Source organism: Rhinopithecus bieti, unplaced genomic scaffold (assembly GCF_001698545.2).
Source record: "Rhinopithecus bieti isolate Rb0 unplaced genomic scaffold, ASM169854v2 scaffold_7884, whole genome shotgun sequence".
Classification (NCBI taxonomy): domain Eukaryota; kingdom Metazoa; phylum Chordata; class Mammalia; order Primates; family Cercopithecidae; genus Rhinopithecus; species Rhinopithecus bieti.
This window is the reverse complement of record NW_016806331.1, coordinates 6,432,893-6,448,485: the sequence shown is the minus strand read 5'-3', so window position 1 is coordinate 6,448,485 and position 15,593 is coordinate 6,432,893. Positions and strand designations below refer to the sequence as shown.

The following is a 15,593-nucleotide window of genomic DNA, read 5'->3' as shown; positions in this document are numbered from 1 at the left end:
GGGGGGGCGGGCAGGGACTAGGGGAGCTCTACATTTAGTAGGAATTAGAAATAAAAAACAATTCTTACTTTGATCAGGTTAAGTCTGTCATACTGGAAAACAAACCACAAAAATTAGATTTGAAAAAAAAAAGGAAAGTCAAAGGAGGGTCAGTGCCACGGCGCGAGGGCGATGCCCGCACCGCGGTGGGAGGGCGGGAGGCGTGCAGCTGGGCAGGAGGAGCCGTGCTTTGCCGCACCTGCTGCGCGCGCCCTCAGGGCAGGTGGGAGAGCGGTAGAACGGCCCCTTGCTCCCTCTGGTGGCCACAGGCTGTCACTACAGGGCGGAAGCTGAGCGGCAGCACAAACTCATCGGGAGGGAAGTGCTGGGGCAGGGCTGCACCTAGGAGGGCTCGCCCGGGCTGCACAGTGATGGATCCAGAGGGGTCGGGCCTTAGCGATCACCTGGTGCCATGCCTACATAGTAGCAAATGAGGAAACTGAGGCCCAGAGTAGAAAAGAAAGATCCCGTGCATGGGACCTAGGGAGAAGCAGAGGCACTGGCCAGCTTGCCCAAAAAATATAAGGCATGGTGTCCTCTGGGGTAGCCAGGAGACAGGAAGTGAGGTGGACTAGCTACAACAGTATCAGTAAAAATAGCTATGAAATGACTTGCTGGGAATACATGTGATTAACCCCAGAAGATGTTCCACTGGGGAGGGGCATGTCCCCATCCCGCTACCAGACCCTCCTCTTTTCGCTGCACTATCTGCTCCAGGCCCTGGCCTTCAAAGACTCTAATTCCCCTACTGGTTCTTGTCTTCCTCTTCTGAAGTCTGTGTGTCCTGCACATGCACGTCCCAGGCCAATACAGCCGCTCCCAGCTCCACCTGGGATACTACGGTGTCCCTCCTCGCACAAGCCCGTCCTATGTTGACTCCATTGAAAGGATGGCAGAGCAGGTGTCGATGGCAATGATCAGTGGGAGAATGAGGTGGGGAAGTCGGGAACCAATGTCAGAAAACTCAGAATGTGTCTGCCAGGGATGGGCGTGGCATCCACCCAATCGCCCAGGAGAAAGGAGACCTGCGCTCACCCCAGCCCCTCCCTCCTCAGTTCCTACAAAAAGGCCCAGATTGGCTCCTGATTCCTGCTCGGCTCTCAGTCCCTTCATTATGTCTCCTTTTAGCCTCTCCAAAATCCCACTCGGAATTCTACCTGGTCCCTGACGCCTGTCCTGGCTACCCCATTCAAATGATTCATCCTGCCTCGGAGCTTACAGAACATCCCCAACCACTCAAGAGTCACGCTTGGGGTGTACAGAGTCTGGATGGAAAAGTGTGCAGGAGCAGGGAACGGGGAGCCTGATGCCCATGTCAGGCCAAATCCTTCCTCTTGCCAACTGAGCCTCCAGCACCCACTAGTCCCACATCAAGCCAGAGGTGGGAGGCACTCAAGAGGGGCTGCCACAGGGCATTTCAAAACCCCATCCCCAGATATCAGACATCCCTGCACCTGCCAAGCTGCTGGAGCCCACAGAAATCTCCTGCTGGCTTCCTCACTCCAGGTGAAGCTCCTCCTCCCCTGTCCACAGCCAGCGACGGCCATTTAAAATCCTCAGAGCCAAGATGTCCATTTAGTCTGAAGGTCACAGACTACAGGACTAGCCGCGTTGCCCCTTGTCCTTCCCTCAGGAAAGGGAACAGCTGTTCACCCTCCTCCTCCCCAAAGCTCTGAGAGACTTGGGACTATTATTAAGTCATCCTCGGCTTCCCCTTCTTCAGGCTGCATCCCGCCCCCTGGCCCCATGGGCCTTGCCGTTCCCCAACACCTATTGCTCACCCTCCACTCACTGCATGTTCTCCTATGGCCTCAGAATTCCTGGGCTCCCGGGAAAGACTCTGGCACTGACCACATCTCTCCAGGGTCTGCCAATGTTTGCCAACCTCCAGGCATTGGCACCCCACCCTCTGGGAGAAGAGCTCCCCCCTCTGATCATGATTCAGGATCCTAAGCACACCATGAGCCCCAGTCTGGGCAGTGGGTAGAAACGCTAAGGGGTGCCCAGGCTGGGCAGCTCTCAAGTGAATAGGAACAGAGCATGCAGGCAGAGCTCCTGAGTGCGTGGCTGCTGCACCAAGGAACTCATTGACCTGAACCCCTGCTCCTCAATCAGCGCAGCCCTCCTGCCATCCTCACTCACCACTGCTGGTCAATCCAGAATCAACCACCAAAGGGGAGGGGCCTGCAGTATGACCAGATGGGGTCTCCTGCCTCAAAGGAATGAAACTAATGCCAAGCAGGACTCTGTTTCTCAACCGCACCATGTAAGGAGGGAATAAACTCCCAGCCAGAGGCAGTGTCCAGGGAGCAGGCAGACATGGGTGCAGGGTGGGGAGTGGGGGAGGGTCTGTACTCCGACATCAGGTGCAGTGAAAATGGGCCTTCAATGACTTCCAAGCCAGCCTGCCAGGGGACAGTGGGGCCGGCCCTTCTGGGAAGGGGACCAAGCAGGATATAAGGGCCAGAATCGGCAGGGCCAGAGGGAGGGGGTGCTGAGCACTACAGACAGATCGACACTAGAGGGGAGATAAAAGGACAGAGACAAAAGATGGCTTACTTTTGAGAGGCGCTTGTGAGACTAAGACCATGCATGCAAAGAAGGTATTTGGGAAATGGTGGGGAAGAAGAGGAAGAACAAGAAATCAAAAAACAAATTCAAGTGGGAAGCCAGCTCCCATGCCTCCCAGGGGTCCCCAATTATCCCTTCCCAGGCCCTGGGGGTCCCAGGGTGAAGAAAAGCTTCCTGAAGGAGCCCCTGGACAAAGACATCTCCTGTTCCCCAAAGGACCGAGGGTGGGGGAGGACATCTCTGGAGAACCATAACTAGCCCAGGCCCCCCCACCCCCCGGGCCTATTTTAGGCCTATCCATGGGCCAAGGGCCCCGGTACTCGGCGGTAGTGCTGACATCCTTGGGAGGATGGAAGGGCCCTGCCACCCTCCTCTCTGCCAGGTGAGTAGCAAGTGGATTAGTGCAAAGGTAAGGCAGGAATGACGGCCAGGGAGGAGGTTAAAAATAGCATTCTGCAAGGTTCCCTGAGGACTCTCCCTAGCAGTATAGCTGTCCCAAATAATGTTCCCTTCTACCCCCGCTCCAGGGACCAAATTTGAAAACGGTAGCAGGAATAAGCAGATGACCCCCTAATGATTCCCAGAGCATCTCCCCTCCAAATCTAAAAAAAAGTATGAGCCTCCCTACCTCGCCCAGCCCGCCAAGAATGCTTAGCGGGGAAGATATTGACCTAGGGTCTCTCCTGCCTGTCCCGCCTCACCTCACTGGATAACGACCATCTCTGGGCCATTAGGGCTGTTAATCACGTGAGGACCCTGGCAGATGTCCTCCAGCTCACCACCCCAATATCGCTCCCCGCAGCCCCTGACAAGGAGGTACCACCTCCAATGGGGTCCCTCTCACCTTGGAATTTTTGCCGCCGCTCCGGCCGGACTGGGAGGAGCAGCTGCGCTGCACGCCCTGCTCCGGTGTGGACGGGGACTTGTCCGAGGAGTGATCTGAGCCCTTCTCCACCATGGTGTCTCCGTCCTGGTTCTGCGGGGTTGGCGAGCGAGACCGCTTCCGGAGGATGGGCGAGCAGGCCGGAGTGCTGCGGTTGGAGTTACTGGCAGTGCTGCAGCGGCAGATGGAGAGAGGGAGCGGGGTGGAAAGAGAAGGAGGAGGAAAGGCAGGCAGTCAGTGATCGAGGCCAAGGACAAGTCCAAAGGAGCCAGCTCAGGGAGCCAGGTGAGGGGCTGGGGAGAAACCGGGAGAGGGGCCCAGGCTGCGGCTTGCCGCACCGTCATACTGCCGCTGGCCACAGGAGGGCAGCAGTGCCCATGTGCCACGGGCACAGTGTCTGCCATGACACAGACGCAGGACGCCAATGGGCAACTGACATTTAGACATGCATCCATCCATCTGTCCGTCCAACCCATTATTGTTTGAGCCCCTATGATACGCCAAAAATTGTCTGGGGCATATAGAATTTAATACTTGAAAGGCTCACTGGAGACCATCCAATACAATCGGCTCATTTTATACATGCTGCAAATGCAAATCTTCTATATTTTGTTCAGACATTTTTGATCATGACAATAACAATTACAATCCTGTTTTTCACAGCCTTCACGTACACATTATTGCTTAAAACATTCCACCAAGGGAGTAATGGCAAGTACCATAATCCCCACGTTAAAAAATGAAGACCAATGCCTGGCAGAGGGACGCTAAATGCCCGCTGATCACAGAGGGCTTTGGAAACAAAGTGCGGCTCTTCTGATGTGTAACTCACCCGCACCATATTATTTCCTTGTAAGGAAGCCATGTGGGCTCCTGCTTCCTCTGCCCGGGGTAAAGATGCGCACAGCCGAAGTTCTCACATTCCATATCCCAACATTTATTCCCAATAAGTACCTTGTACTTCCCACAGGACCAAATCCACTTACACCAAGGCTTATAAACTGCAAATAAAATATTGACTATTTGATATTTCACCTCTGTTTTAAATGGACTAGAAGAAGAGATGAGAGACAGAGGGGAGAGAGAAACTGAATGCAGTTAAATGTTTGCTTGCGAGAGTGGAGAAAGGAAAGAGATGGAGAAAGGGAGAGGCTAAGGAGAAAGTGCCAGCAGAAATGGGAAGGAAAGGAAATGTGAGATTGGAAAGCCAAAGAAGCATGGGGCCGGAGGGGGGTCCTGCCCACCCACTCAGCAATCTCTCTGCCGGGTCAGGCTTCAGGAACACCCTGGACCCCGCTGCAGGCTGCATCCCAGCCTTCCCTCGGGGAGTGGGGTGCAGGGCTGGGGACACTATCATTTGCATGAAGATGCAGCTGTGACCTCAGATGTTCCATTGGTCCCATTTGCAATGAAAACCATGCCCCTTTCAGCAAAACCTTCCACCTGGGCATCCTTAGCGGAGAGAAAGGGAACAAATCCCAAGAGCCTAACCCAGCAAGTGTGGGCAGGAGGGAAGCTGGGGGCAGGTAGTGGGGTAACTTTTGGAAGGAAACTGATAAAGAAAAAAAAAGAGAACAGAGAAAAGGAAGATAAATGTGCCCCAAATATGTATGGAGAAAAGCAAGGCCCAATGTTCCACTGCATCCTAAAACAGAATTTGCATGTAAAATCTCATTCCTACTACTAACAATAATTGTTATTAGGGAGGCCCAAGATGCCTCTTTCAAAAGAGGCTCTTCCCATTTTTGCCCCACCCATTCCTTATCCTTACTCTCTAAACTTGTTTGCTACCATAAACCCTGGAGAAAGGAAGGTACATTCCTTTTCTTTGGTTGGAAATGCCAGGCCATGGGGCTGGTGGCAGGCAGATGCCTGAGTCCACAACCCCTTAGGAAGCGTGAAGAGCAGGTGCCAACACACATCTTTCTGGGGTAAGCCTCCTTGCTCTAGGGCCAACTCCAGCCCACAACCACATATTCCAAGGTTTAAGCTGTCTTCCAGGATTATGTTACTAAAACAATGGAGACCTCTACCCTCTAGCCCCAACTATAGTAGTTTGCTCAAAAAAGAACTAGAGAAGTTGGGAGTGGTGGTATGAGCTGTAATCCCAGGTACTTGGAAGGCTGAGGCAGGAGGATCATTTAAGACCATGAGTTTGAGACCAGCCTGGGCAACAGAGTGAGATTCTGTCTCAAAAGAACTAGAAAAGGGATGACAATCAAACACATGCCTATCAGACACAATGGCCCCACAGCCGTTGCATATTTTCCTTACATGAGGGACATCTTCACAAATTCCAGACCCTGGAATAGAAAGGAGATGCCTTCATCCTTCCCCAAACCCAGAATCCCTGCTAACTGGCTTTAAGCAAGAGGTAGGCAACACATTCTAACCTGGAGGAAACTGACTCCAACTATCCAAAACCACATGAATCTCACGTGAAATGGTCAAAGCATGAGAACTCCTCACCGCCCAGCAGCCCCACTTCAGCCCACCCTCCACATACCATGCAAAGATCTACATACCTAAAATGCTGCCTTCAACACATCAGCCAATAAACAACTTACACCGTCTCTCTGCTCTTAAGGCTGTTGATCATCTGTGCTGTTCTTGGAAACTTCTCCCTGATGCCATGCACCTCTCTTCTACTCCTCTGCCTGTCTCAACTCTTGCTACCCAGCCTGAAATTAATCCTTCCCTAAAGGTGAGTCTGTCACCTCCCTGGCCATCTCCAGGTTTCTCTAACTCCAACCAGGCAGAGACTCCTCTACCTGCTTCCGGCCCTGGTCATAGTCGCTAGCCTAACCCAACAACCAGCTGCCAGGTGGATGCTTCCTCCAGATGATGTCTCGTGAGTGCCTCACACTGAATATAGAGCTGGACATCTTTCCTTCCAGATCTCCTCCCATGACCGCCCATTCTTGATGGCAATTTCATTACCAGGTTTCTCAGGCCACAGAGCCCTCTCTTCCATCTCACTCCATAAAAAATGAGTCACTGAATTCCACTAATTCTATTTCTACAAAGCTTTCTACCTCATCCTTCCCTTCCTTCCCCAGGGCCCCAGTTTAGGTTCAAGGAATTCTGCTCACCCTCTTCCAATAAAGAGCTGGTTAAGTGGTCTTCTCTGCCTCCTTTTCTTCTTCCTACTCACTCACAGCTGTGTCATTAATCTTTCTAACTACAAGCCCAACATCTTACTACGCTCTACTAGCTCCCACATTAAAGTCCAAAATCCTCAAAATGGAATCTAAAGTTCTCTGCTAAAAGTAAATGACATCTCTATGCTTTTTCTCTCCTTATATGCTCTTAAAGGGCTTGCATATTCCACACTTACACACTTTCCCCCAATTCCCTTAATATACATGCTCTTTCTCCTGCCTCCAAACTCCCATACGACTCACTACTTGAGCCTAAAGAGCCCTTGCCCTCCTCATCTTGCTGCTGGAGTCCTGCTCATTCTGTTTGTTGTTGTTGCTGTTGTTGTTGTTTGTTTTGTTTTTATTTTATTTTATTTTCCTATTCATTCTTCAACACCCATCTCAAATCCCACTTGCTCCAAAAAGCTTTTCCAAACCTCTCCCACGGAGCTGACTAAAGCATTGAACGCACATAGCCTGGTATGAAGGACCTACAAACTCCTGGAGGCACAGCCCTCTGCATGCCCCACACGGCCCAGCAGGGCTGTGTCAGTGGCATGTGTTCCACTGAGTTGAATCCCACCCTAGTGACAGTCTTCACCCCCTTGGCTTTACCAATCCCGAATATCAAGATGGCTCCCAAATCTGTACCTTCAACCTGCTAATATTCATCAAAATAGCTAAACATTATTGAGTGTTCATGAGCTCCTGGTGTAGCACCGAGTACTTATTAAATATTATTTCATTTAATCCCCCAACCAACCCATGAAGTTGCAACAAATAGTATTGTTAGTCCCATTTTTCAGGTGATAAATCTGGATTCTTGACAGATTAAGTAATGCACCCAAAGTCACACAGATGGATGGGAGGCAGGGCAAGATTTCAAACACAGGCCTATCTGATTGTCAAGCTCATTCTCAGAAGCAGGCATTCAGTCGTGTTTGTTTGCTGGGTGGATAGAAAGATAGACAGATGGAAAGACAGTGGGTAGCTGGGTGAGTACAAAGAGAAAGAAGGAATCAACTTCCTGCCTCCAGGCTTCAATCCATTCTCTCTTTTCCTGTCAAAGTGAACTTTCTAAAAAGAGGATTTGGCATTTTTTTCATCCTTTCTGATGATTAAAGACCCCTGCAATTTCCCACCCTCTGTGGAATAAAACCTGAACTCTAGACTTTATGTTCCTCAATTATCTCACCCAGCCTACCTCTGAAAACCCCAACACTGGCTACCTTTCCAACACACCTCTGCCTCAGCCATCAGGGTCTAGCTGTGCCTCTGCCTCAGCCATCAGGGTCTATCTGTGCCTCACCCACAGCCATCGGGGTTTAGCTGTGCCTCTGCCTCAGCCATCGGGGTCTATCTGTGCCTCTGCCTCAGCCATCGGGGTCTGCCTGCACCTCTGCCTCAGCCATGGGGGTCTATCTGTGCCTCTGCCTCAGCCATTGGGGTCTGTCTGCACCTCTCCCTCAGCCATGGGGGTCTGCCTGCAGATCCTTTTACCATGCACACTCACTCTTCCATGTCTCCATGTCTTAGCAATCTCTCTTTCTCTCTCTCTCTCTCTTTCCTCTGTCCCTCCAATCACCTGATGGACATCTACACTTCCAGACTAAGCCCACATATACCCCTTACGTGTCCCCACCCAGTGCTCTACCTCCACTCTGATCCTTCTCTATAAAAGAAGAAATATTTGCAGTTCTAGTTCTAAGTCAGCAAAGTCAGCACTAAACTTGCTAGAGTCCCGAAACTCCTACAAGGTAACCCATTATCCCATAGATTTGGATGTCCTGCTGAGCAAATAAAACCAATTCCTGGGTATCTTCTAACATATAACGTACATAACATAAAGTTTCAAACAAACTTTATAATGTGTCATTCATCTGACCCTGCCACCATTATTCATAACAGGATGGCAATATATTTCAAAATCTTGGGATTTAAGAACTAAAAATAAAAAAGACCTTACATTTGCTGTAGGGATGGAATGAAGACTGGTGTTAGATGGGCCATGGGACTAAGACTCCCTCCCAGAGTTTAGGTTTAGTATATTCAACTCTCAACTTCACATGTAAGAAACCTGAGTCTAGGGCGGTTAAGTGCCTGGACAAGGTGATATGACTTTGGATCTGGCTCTTCAGTTCCACAAGTATTTCCTGGCATAATAAGAGGCATTCAAGTTCATTTTTGTGAATAAGAAAGCATCTGTGTGCTTGGGACATTACTAGTCAGGAAGAGCTAGAGGTCTATTCTTCTCGTGTTAATATAATCAGTAAGTGGGATGATAGAAGAGAATAAAGGAAAAAGAGAAATGCTGCCTTGAGGATGTGGCACTTGTGCTAGATTCAGAAAATGTGTTGGAGTTAGCCAGGTGAAAGGTATGGGGTTCAAGGAGGGCATGGTAGGAGAGAAGAGAATGTGGGGGGGTGGCAGACAGCACGAACTAGGGTGAAAAGGCATAAAATAGAATGGGATATATGGAACACTGACAGAAACCATGTGTCACCAAGTAAAACATGCTTCAGCTGATGTTTGAGAGATTCCTGTAATCATCAGCTCTCACTCATAATAGGTCCTCTAAGACCCCCACCAGCCACCTTTAAGCCATGGCAGGGGCCCCAGAGGTCATTCATTTATTCCCCCATTTCCCCTATTTTTAAAACCTCCAACACAGGCTATTGCTGTCCTCCCCTGGTTACCTTACTAGCAAACAGTATTCCCTGAAGTCTAACCACAGTATCTCATGCTACCTACGGTTTGATCCTACCTCCTATAGTTAGGTCCAGCTGATGTCCTTGAGAAAACAGAAGTAGAGAAAGAAGACGAGGACTCTTCAGGCTTTCTTCAGTGACTCTCTGCAGCATCCCTGCCCCCACCCCCACCCCCCGCGCCCATCTCGGACAGTGGCCGCTACACCACTTTGCTTGGCTTTCTTCCTCGTCCTTATCCCCGGTGTGGTCCCGCAGGCACAAGGCAGACCTTGTCAGCAAGCCAGCTCCCTGATCAGCTAACCGTGCATTTTGCAGAATCCTGAGTAGAGCAGAATAGTTAGTTGGCGTTCCAGTGTGCCTCACTTGAGTTAACTTGTTTGCCTTCAGAGAAACTCATTTCTGCCCCAGATATTGCAAAATATATACCTGTCTCTCTGGCCCCGGGTGCCTCCACCTGTTTAGACTGCAGCTGCTTGTTCCTACTTCCCTCTGCAGTGCATGCCCTGGCTGCCCCAGCCCTGGAGCATTCCCAATCAGACTCTCAGCCCCCCTTCTCACATCTGAACACTGCAATGAAGTGCTGACTTCATTGTTTCTTCTAAGCGCAGCCCTGCAGTGACCTGGATGATCAAATGTATGGCTGTAATCATCTCAGTGCCAGGAGCACTGGTAATGAGAGATACAAACACCTATCTCATAGGACTATTGTGTTAAATGAAATAACCTAAGTAAACTATTTAGCACAGTGCTTGGTACACTCCATAAATATTTTTGAGCTGCTGCTATCATTAAGAAGGCTCTTGGCTGGGCACCATGGCTCACACCTGTAATCCCAGAACTTTGGGAGGCCGAGGTGGGCGGATCACTTGAGATCAGGAGTTTGAGACCAGCCTGACCAACAGGGTGAAACCCCATCTCTACTGAAAATACAAAAATTAGCTGAGCATGGTGGTGCACACCTGTAATCCCAGCTACTTGGGAGGCTGAGGCAAGAGAATCACTTGAACCCAGGAGGTGGAGGTTTCAGGGAGCCGAGACTGTGCTACTGCACTGTAGCCTGGGGGACAGAGCAAGACTCCATCTCAAAAAAACCAACCAACCAACAAACAAAAAGACTCTTTTTCCTCTCTGTAAAATGTGGAGTAAATATCCTCGTCCCCTCTCCTCAGAGGCTTTGATGCTCCCAAGCATCACTTCCCATAGTAGGAACCAGGAACACAAAGGATGCTTCCTTAACATGCAGAATCCCAACCTTAACCTGACACCACGCCCCACTCCCCCAACAAATGAAATTTTCCAGTGGATGGCCTTAGGAATCTGCATTTCAAAATAGGTATCACAGTTCATTCTGAAGCACTCTGAAGGTTGAGAACCACTACACTCCCAAGAAACTATCTCTTAAGTATCAAGGAGTGACTGACATATCTGCCCAGGTCACAGAGACCTGTTTACAACTCTGGGTATAACAGCTGTGCAGTGTCCACCAGGTAGGTGGACCTGCTGGAATAGTAAAATCATTTGAGCTTGTCATAGGAATTGCTAATGTGGAAGAATCTAACGCGGAGATGATGAGGTGTGGGCAGAACCTGATGGGACATCACCTTTTGGTGCAGGAGCCTAACGATTACCATTGGCACCAAGGACCACAGCCATATCACAAGCATCTCCTCTGTCCCTGCCATTTGTAGCATGGGGTAAAAGCTGATGACTAGTCCCTAATTCCTAAGAGAAGACTACCCTGTTACCTAGTTACACGTGTCCTATCCCCATGCTGATTCCAAAGTTTCATTAATAATCCTTCTCAGTTCTTCATAATGCCACCACAAATATCCATATGAATTAGCCAGCTCCCCTTTGAATTTTCTCAAAGCACATGCTCAAGTGGCTGAGAGAGAAGAGCCACGGGTGTATCTGTATAACATTTGCATGAAATTTACATGCTGCCTGCAAATGCCTCCATTTGTAGGTCTGCCCCGCTAAACCAGTTCCAAATTCAGAGTCTACGAGGACTCCATGAAGATGGTTATTCTTTCTGTGTTATTGCTAGTCACTTGCTAGAGTCTACATTCTGTGCCCATGTCACGGCAGTTGGCAAGGGCAGACCCAACCAGAACCTTGTAGAGGGGAGTGAATAGCCCAAATCACAAATACCAGCAGGGCCCCCAATTCCCCTTGGATCCTCCTCCTTAGATAGCAAACTACCAGGTCACTGGTAGTGACCTGGTAAGGCTTGCTTCACTCCTTGTCATAAACCCCTGAAGTTCCTGGTCTCAGTTCCTTTTACTCATGAAAATAAACCCACAGTCCCAAGTTCCCAGAAGATTTGACTGGTTCAGAGAAAGAGACAAAAGGGCCTTTCAGGTCCAACCCTCTTACTGCTATGAATACAAAAGGTCCAGGGAGATGACACAACTGTCCACCAAGGAGTTAACAGACAGCAGGATGGTTCTTCCCCTTCACAGCTCAGACTCAGGCACCTAACAGTGCCAATCTCAGTGCCTCCCCTTCCCCACCTACACGCTTTTCAGGATGCTGGATGGGGCTGGGGTTCAAAAGGATAAGACCTGCACTGTTCTAAGAGGAGCTCCCTGTGACCATGCATGGAACCTGCTCTCTGTGTGCCTATCTCTGGCATCTAAACCTGGTGATAAATGCCACCGGGTCCAGTTCCCTTTCTAGGGGAGAACATCAAGCTGTGATTACCTGGTTGAAAGAAGGGACCAGAATAGCTTTGAGAAGAGACGCTTTTTTTCCCTACAGCATAGAAGTTCTCCTCCCAAACTTACACTAAAGCAGAGTCTCAGCCTGGTCCAGGTGTGCCACACTTTGGCCTAGATTTAGCAGCCGGTTGCATTTCAGCAAGGGACAGAAAGGGAAAGGGCTCCCAGGCTAACGCCTTTCTTCCCTGTCACAGTTCCTACAAATGCCATCTGCAGATTTGACACAGAATGGGCCTTCCCTACCTGCTGCAAAGGCAACATTTGGACGGAAATGAACCTCTTGTCCCCTCTCCTCCGTTTGGGTAACTTGTGGAAATTCCTGGAGGCCTTTCCAAATCGGGCTCTTGGGTGAAGCATACACGGTGTTCAGGGACAGGGTGTGTCCAACATTTGGACCAAAGGTGGAACTGGACTGTTGCCAGGTCCAGACCACCGGTAGAGACACCTTACAAATGGAAGGCTGACAATTCTCCAGGCTCATGAACCAGCCACTGTGGGCCATCCAAACATTCACTCAGCGTCCACACGACCCATTCCCCTACCTCCTTCAGCACTCTGTCCCTCACGTGCCCTGTCTCTGTAAATACTGAGTAGATAATTCAGGGCACTTCTTATGGGCAACAAGCCCCACTTACTGATTCCTCCTTCTTTGTCTTGTATAAATATTTAAGTTAAAAAAAAAAAAAAACCCAAAACTTAAAAAAAAATTTTACAAAGAAATTTAAAGGTGGGAGAGCCCATCTAAAACATTTGCAGCCAGCTGACTAATTTAATACCTAGACATAGTCTCATTAGGGATCTCTTCAACCCTGAAAGGAATTACTTGGTGCAAGGGAAAGTCTGAGCAGTGACTTTGGTGGCTGATGAATTTATTAATTGACTAATTAACATAAGGGCAAAGTCCATGGAAAGTTTTTGGCGAAGTAGAGAAAAGTAGAACTTCAGTTACCCTTCTACTGGCGTTCTCAGTCCAGAGAGGTGATAGGAAGAGCTGGACCTGGGCAAAGGTTGTTTGCCTTCCCTGCTCAGGCCAAGGAGAAGAGATCCTTCGTCACCATGGCTGGAGTCTCCATCATCCCACGCCCCCCTGCTGCCTGGCCTTCCTACAGCTTCTGTTCAGTCCAGAGTTTGGAATTCAATCCAGGAACAGGCATGACAAACACTATTTTTCATTTCCATGGAGACAAGGCCCTGCAATAGAACCAGGACTCCATGCCTGAAATGACAAAACAGCCTGACCCACTTTTCCCCTTCCTACAAAACAAAATAAGTTTGTCTGGGTCCTGCCACAGCCAAGGAGGAAAAATCAAGAGTTCCTGTTATCTCTACAGATATTTCAAAGAGGAACAAATTATAACCATCTTTGAAAACACTGATAATGCTACAGAACCAGTGTCAGAAATCAGACATAAATCACTTCACCCAAAGGGCTCATCGTCTGCAGTAAATCCATTCTGCTTTCGCCTCCGAAGCAGCTGGGGAGAAGGCTCATATCCCCTAAGAGAAGGACTTAATGACCAACTATCCAACTTCTTATAGATTCCAACTATTTCCTCAACTCGTCGTGCACCATTTCCTCCCTCATTTGATTCCAGCCTCCCTAGACCTTTCTCTTTCTTGAACAAACCCAGTTCCCCTAGGATACTGGCACTTGTTAGTCCCACCGCCTGGAACTCTTACTCTAAACTTTTGAATGCTGGTTCCTTTTCAGCCTTCAGATCAAAGCTCAAATGTCACCTCTTCAGAGTAGACTTTCTTAAAGGACCACTCCACATAAAGTGGCCTTCCTAACCCCAGGCAATCATTACCACGTGGCCCTGTTTCCCTTCACTGCCCTTGCAGGAGCGGAAATTGTCTTGTTTTGTTGTTGCTGTTTCATCGCTTACCACCAGGCTGAGCACTCCATGGGGGCTGGGGCCATGGCTGTGTGTGCTTCCCCAGTACCTCCAGCAAAATGACTGGCACACACTGGGTTGCAGATGTATAGTCCTTGAATTTTTAAAAATGGGGTCTTCTTAAAGCCGTTCATTCCATCGTTCAGCCACTCTGATAGATCGTCTTTCTAAAGCTGGCCCTAAATCTGCTTTTTTTTAAAGGCCAGCCTTTTAGTCCTTTTTCTGGTTCTTGGGTCCATGAAAACTAAAATATGACATCACTTCCAGACTCTCTGCTAGCCTTGTCACTGTCTAGACATCAGGGTACCCGATTTTAAAATCCTGAGCTGACTGGTGCCCTTGAGAAAATCACTTTTTCTTTCTATGCACCTGTGTTTTTTGTCTGTTGCATGATCACAACCTATTTTCCTGGAGTGAGAATCCTTTAAATAATAAACCTCATTAGACCATGCATCCCAAAAGTAAAGAGCTTCCTATAATTGCTCATGGAGTGAAACAGGATTAGCAGTGGAATGTGAATTCCCAGTTAAGAAACTGAATCCTGTTCCTAAATTCAGTCCTTTCCACGTGGCAAAGACACGGGATGAGAGTACAGATTGTCGCTAGGCACATATTCAGCTAGTTCCTACATCCACAGGGCTGGGACAATAAAGACTTAAGATGAAGCAGAAGATACTGAAATCAAACATAAGAACTTACTGCTGTTGTACAATTTCCTTTTCCTGAGATTGTTCACAACAGAACAAATGCCTAACATTTAGGGCACAGTCCTGCTGGGTTCGCAGGCTGAGTATTGGCTGAGCTGATCTACAATATTCCATAGTTTGGAAGGAGCCCATAGTGGTCATGTAATCCATCCTCCCACTGGATGCAGGGCTCCCTCTGCAATGACCCTGACAATGGCCACCAGGCCTCTGCTTCAGATTTCTACTGACAGAGCTCCCACTGGCCAGCTGCTTACGTGTCGCGGCAGCTCTAATGGCACTCTTATGTGCCACAGTCCTCATTCCTCTAAGACTCTCAGTGATCACTATCTGTCCAAATCTCTGATTTTAATAGTCTTTAGAAATTAACCTAACCTTGCTGATTCAATGTCATTAAGCAAGAATCTTTGGAGCACCTCTAACTTTGTATTACATATTCGTCCTGAGGGCCCAATAGGACAGCAACAGTGTTACGGTTGTTTGTGTCCACACGATATTAAATGTGATATTGGGCACACAGTAAGATCTTAATTACGGCCAGTTGCAGTGGCTAATGCCTGTAATCCCAGCACTTTGGGAGGCTGAGGTGGGAGGATTGCTTGAGGCCAGGACTTTGAAGCCAGCCTGGGCAACATAACAAGACCTCATCTCTACAAAAAAAAGAAAAAAAAAGAAAAGAAAAATTAGCCAGGCGTGGTGGCAGATGCCTGTAGTCCCAGCTATTCAGAGTTTGGGACGGGAAGATCACCTGAGCCCAGGAATTCAAGGCTGCAGTGAGCTATGGTCACACCACTACACTTCAGCCTAGTCAACAGAGTGAGACCCTTTCTCAAAATAAAATAAAATATGAAATTACATTAATAAAATAGAAGTATATAATAAACTTGCCTCTAACAATCTCGGTCAACTCTTTTTTTTTTTTTTTTTTTTTTT

At 48.7% G+C, this 15,593-nt stretch overlaps 1 protein-coding gene across 12 annotated transcripts in view; it reads right to left on the bottom strand.

The window, feature by feature from the left end:
• Positions 1–15,593, bottom strand: part of GRAMD1B (GRAM domain containing 1B) — a 282,810-nt gene that overhangs the window by 51,760 nt on the left and 215,457 nt on the right. For all 12 annotated transcript variants that reach the window (XM_017875634.1, XM_017875627.1, XM_017875629.1 and 9 more), the window contains one exon: positions 3,455–3,665. In XM_017875634.1, the coding sequence (XP_017731123.1) occupies positions 3,455–3,665 (211 nt within the window). The remainder of the gene's footprint in view (positions 1–3,454; positions 3,666–15,593) is intronic.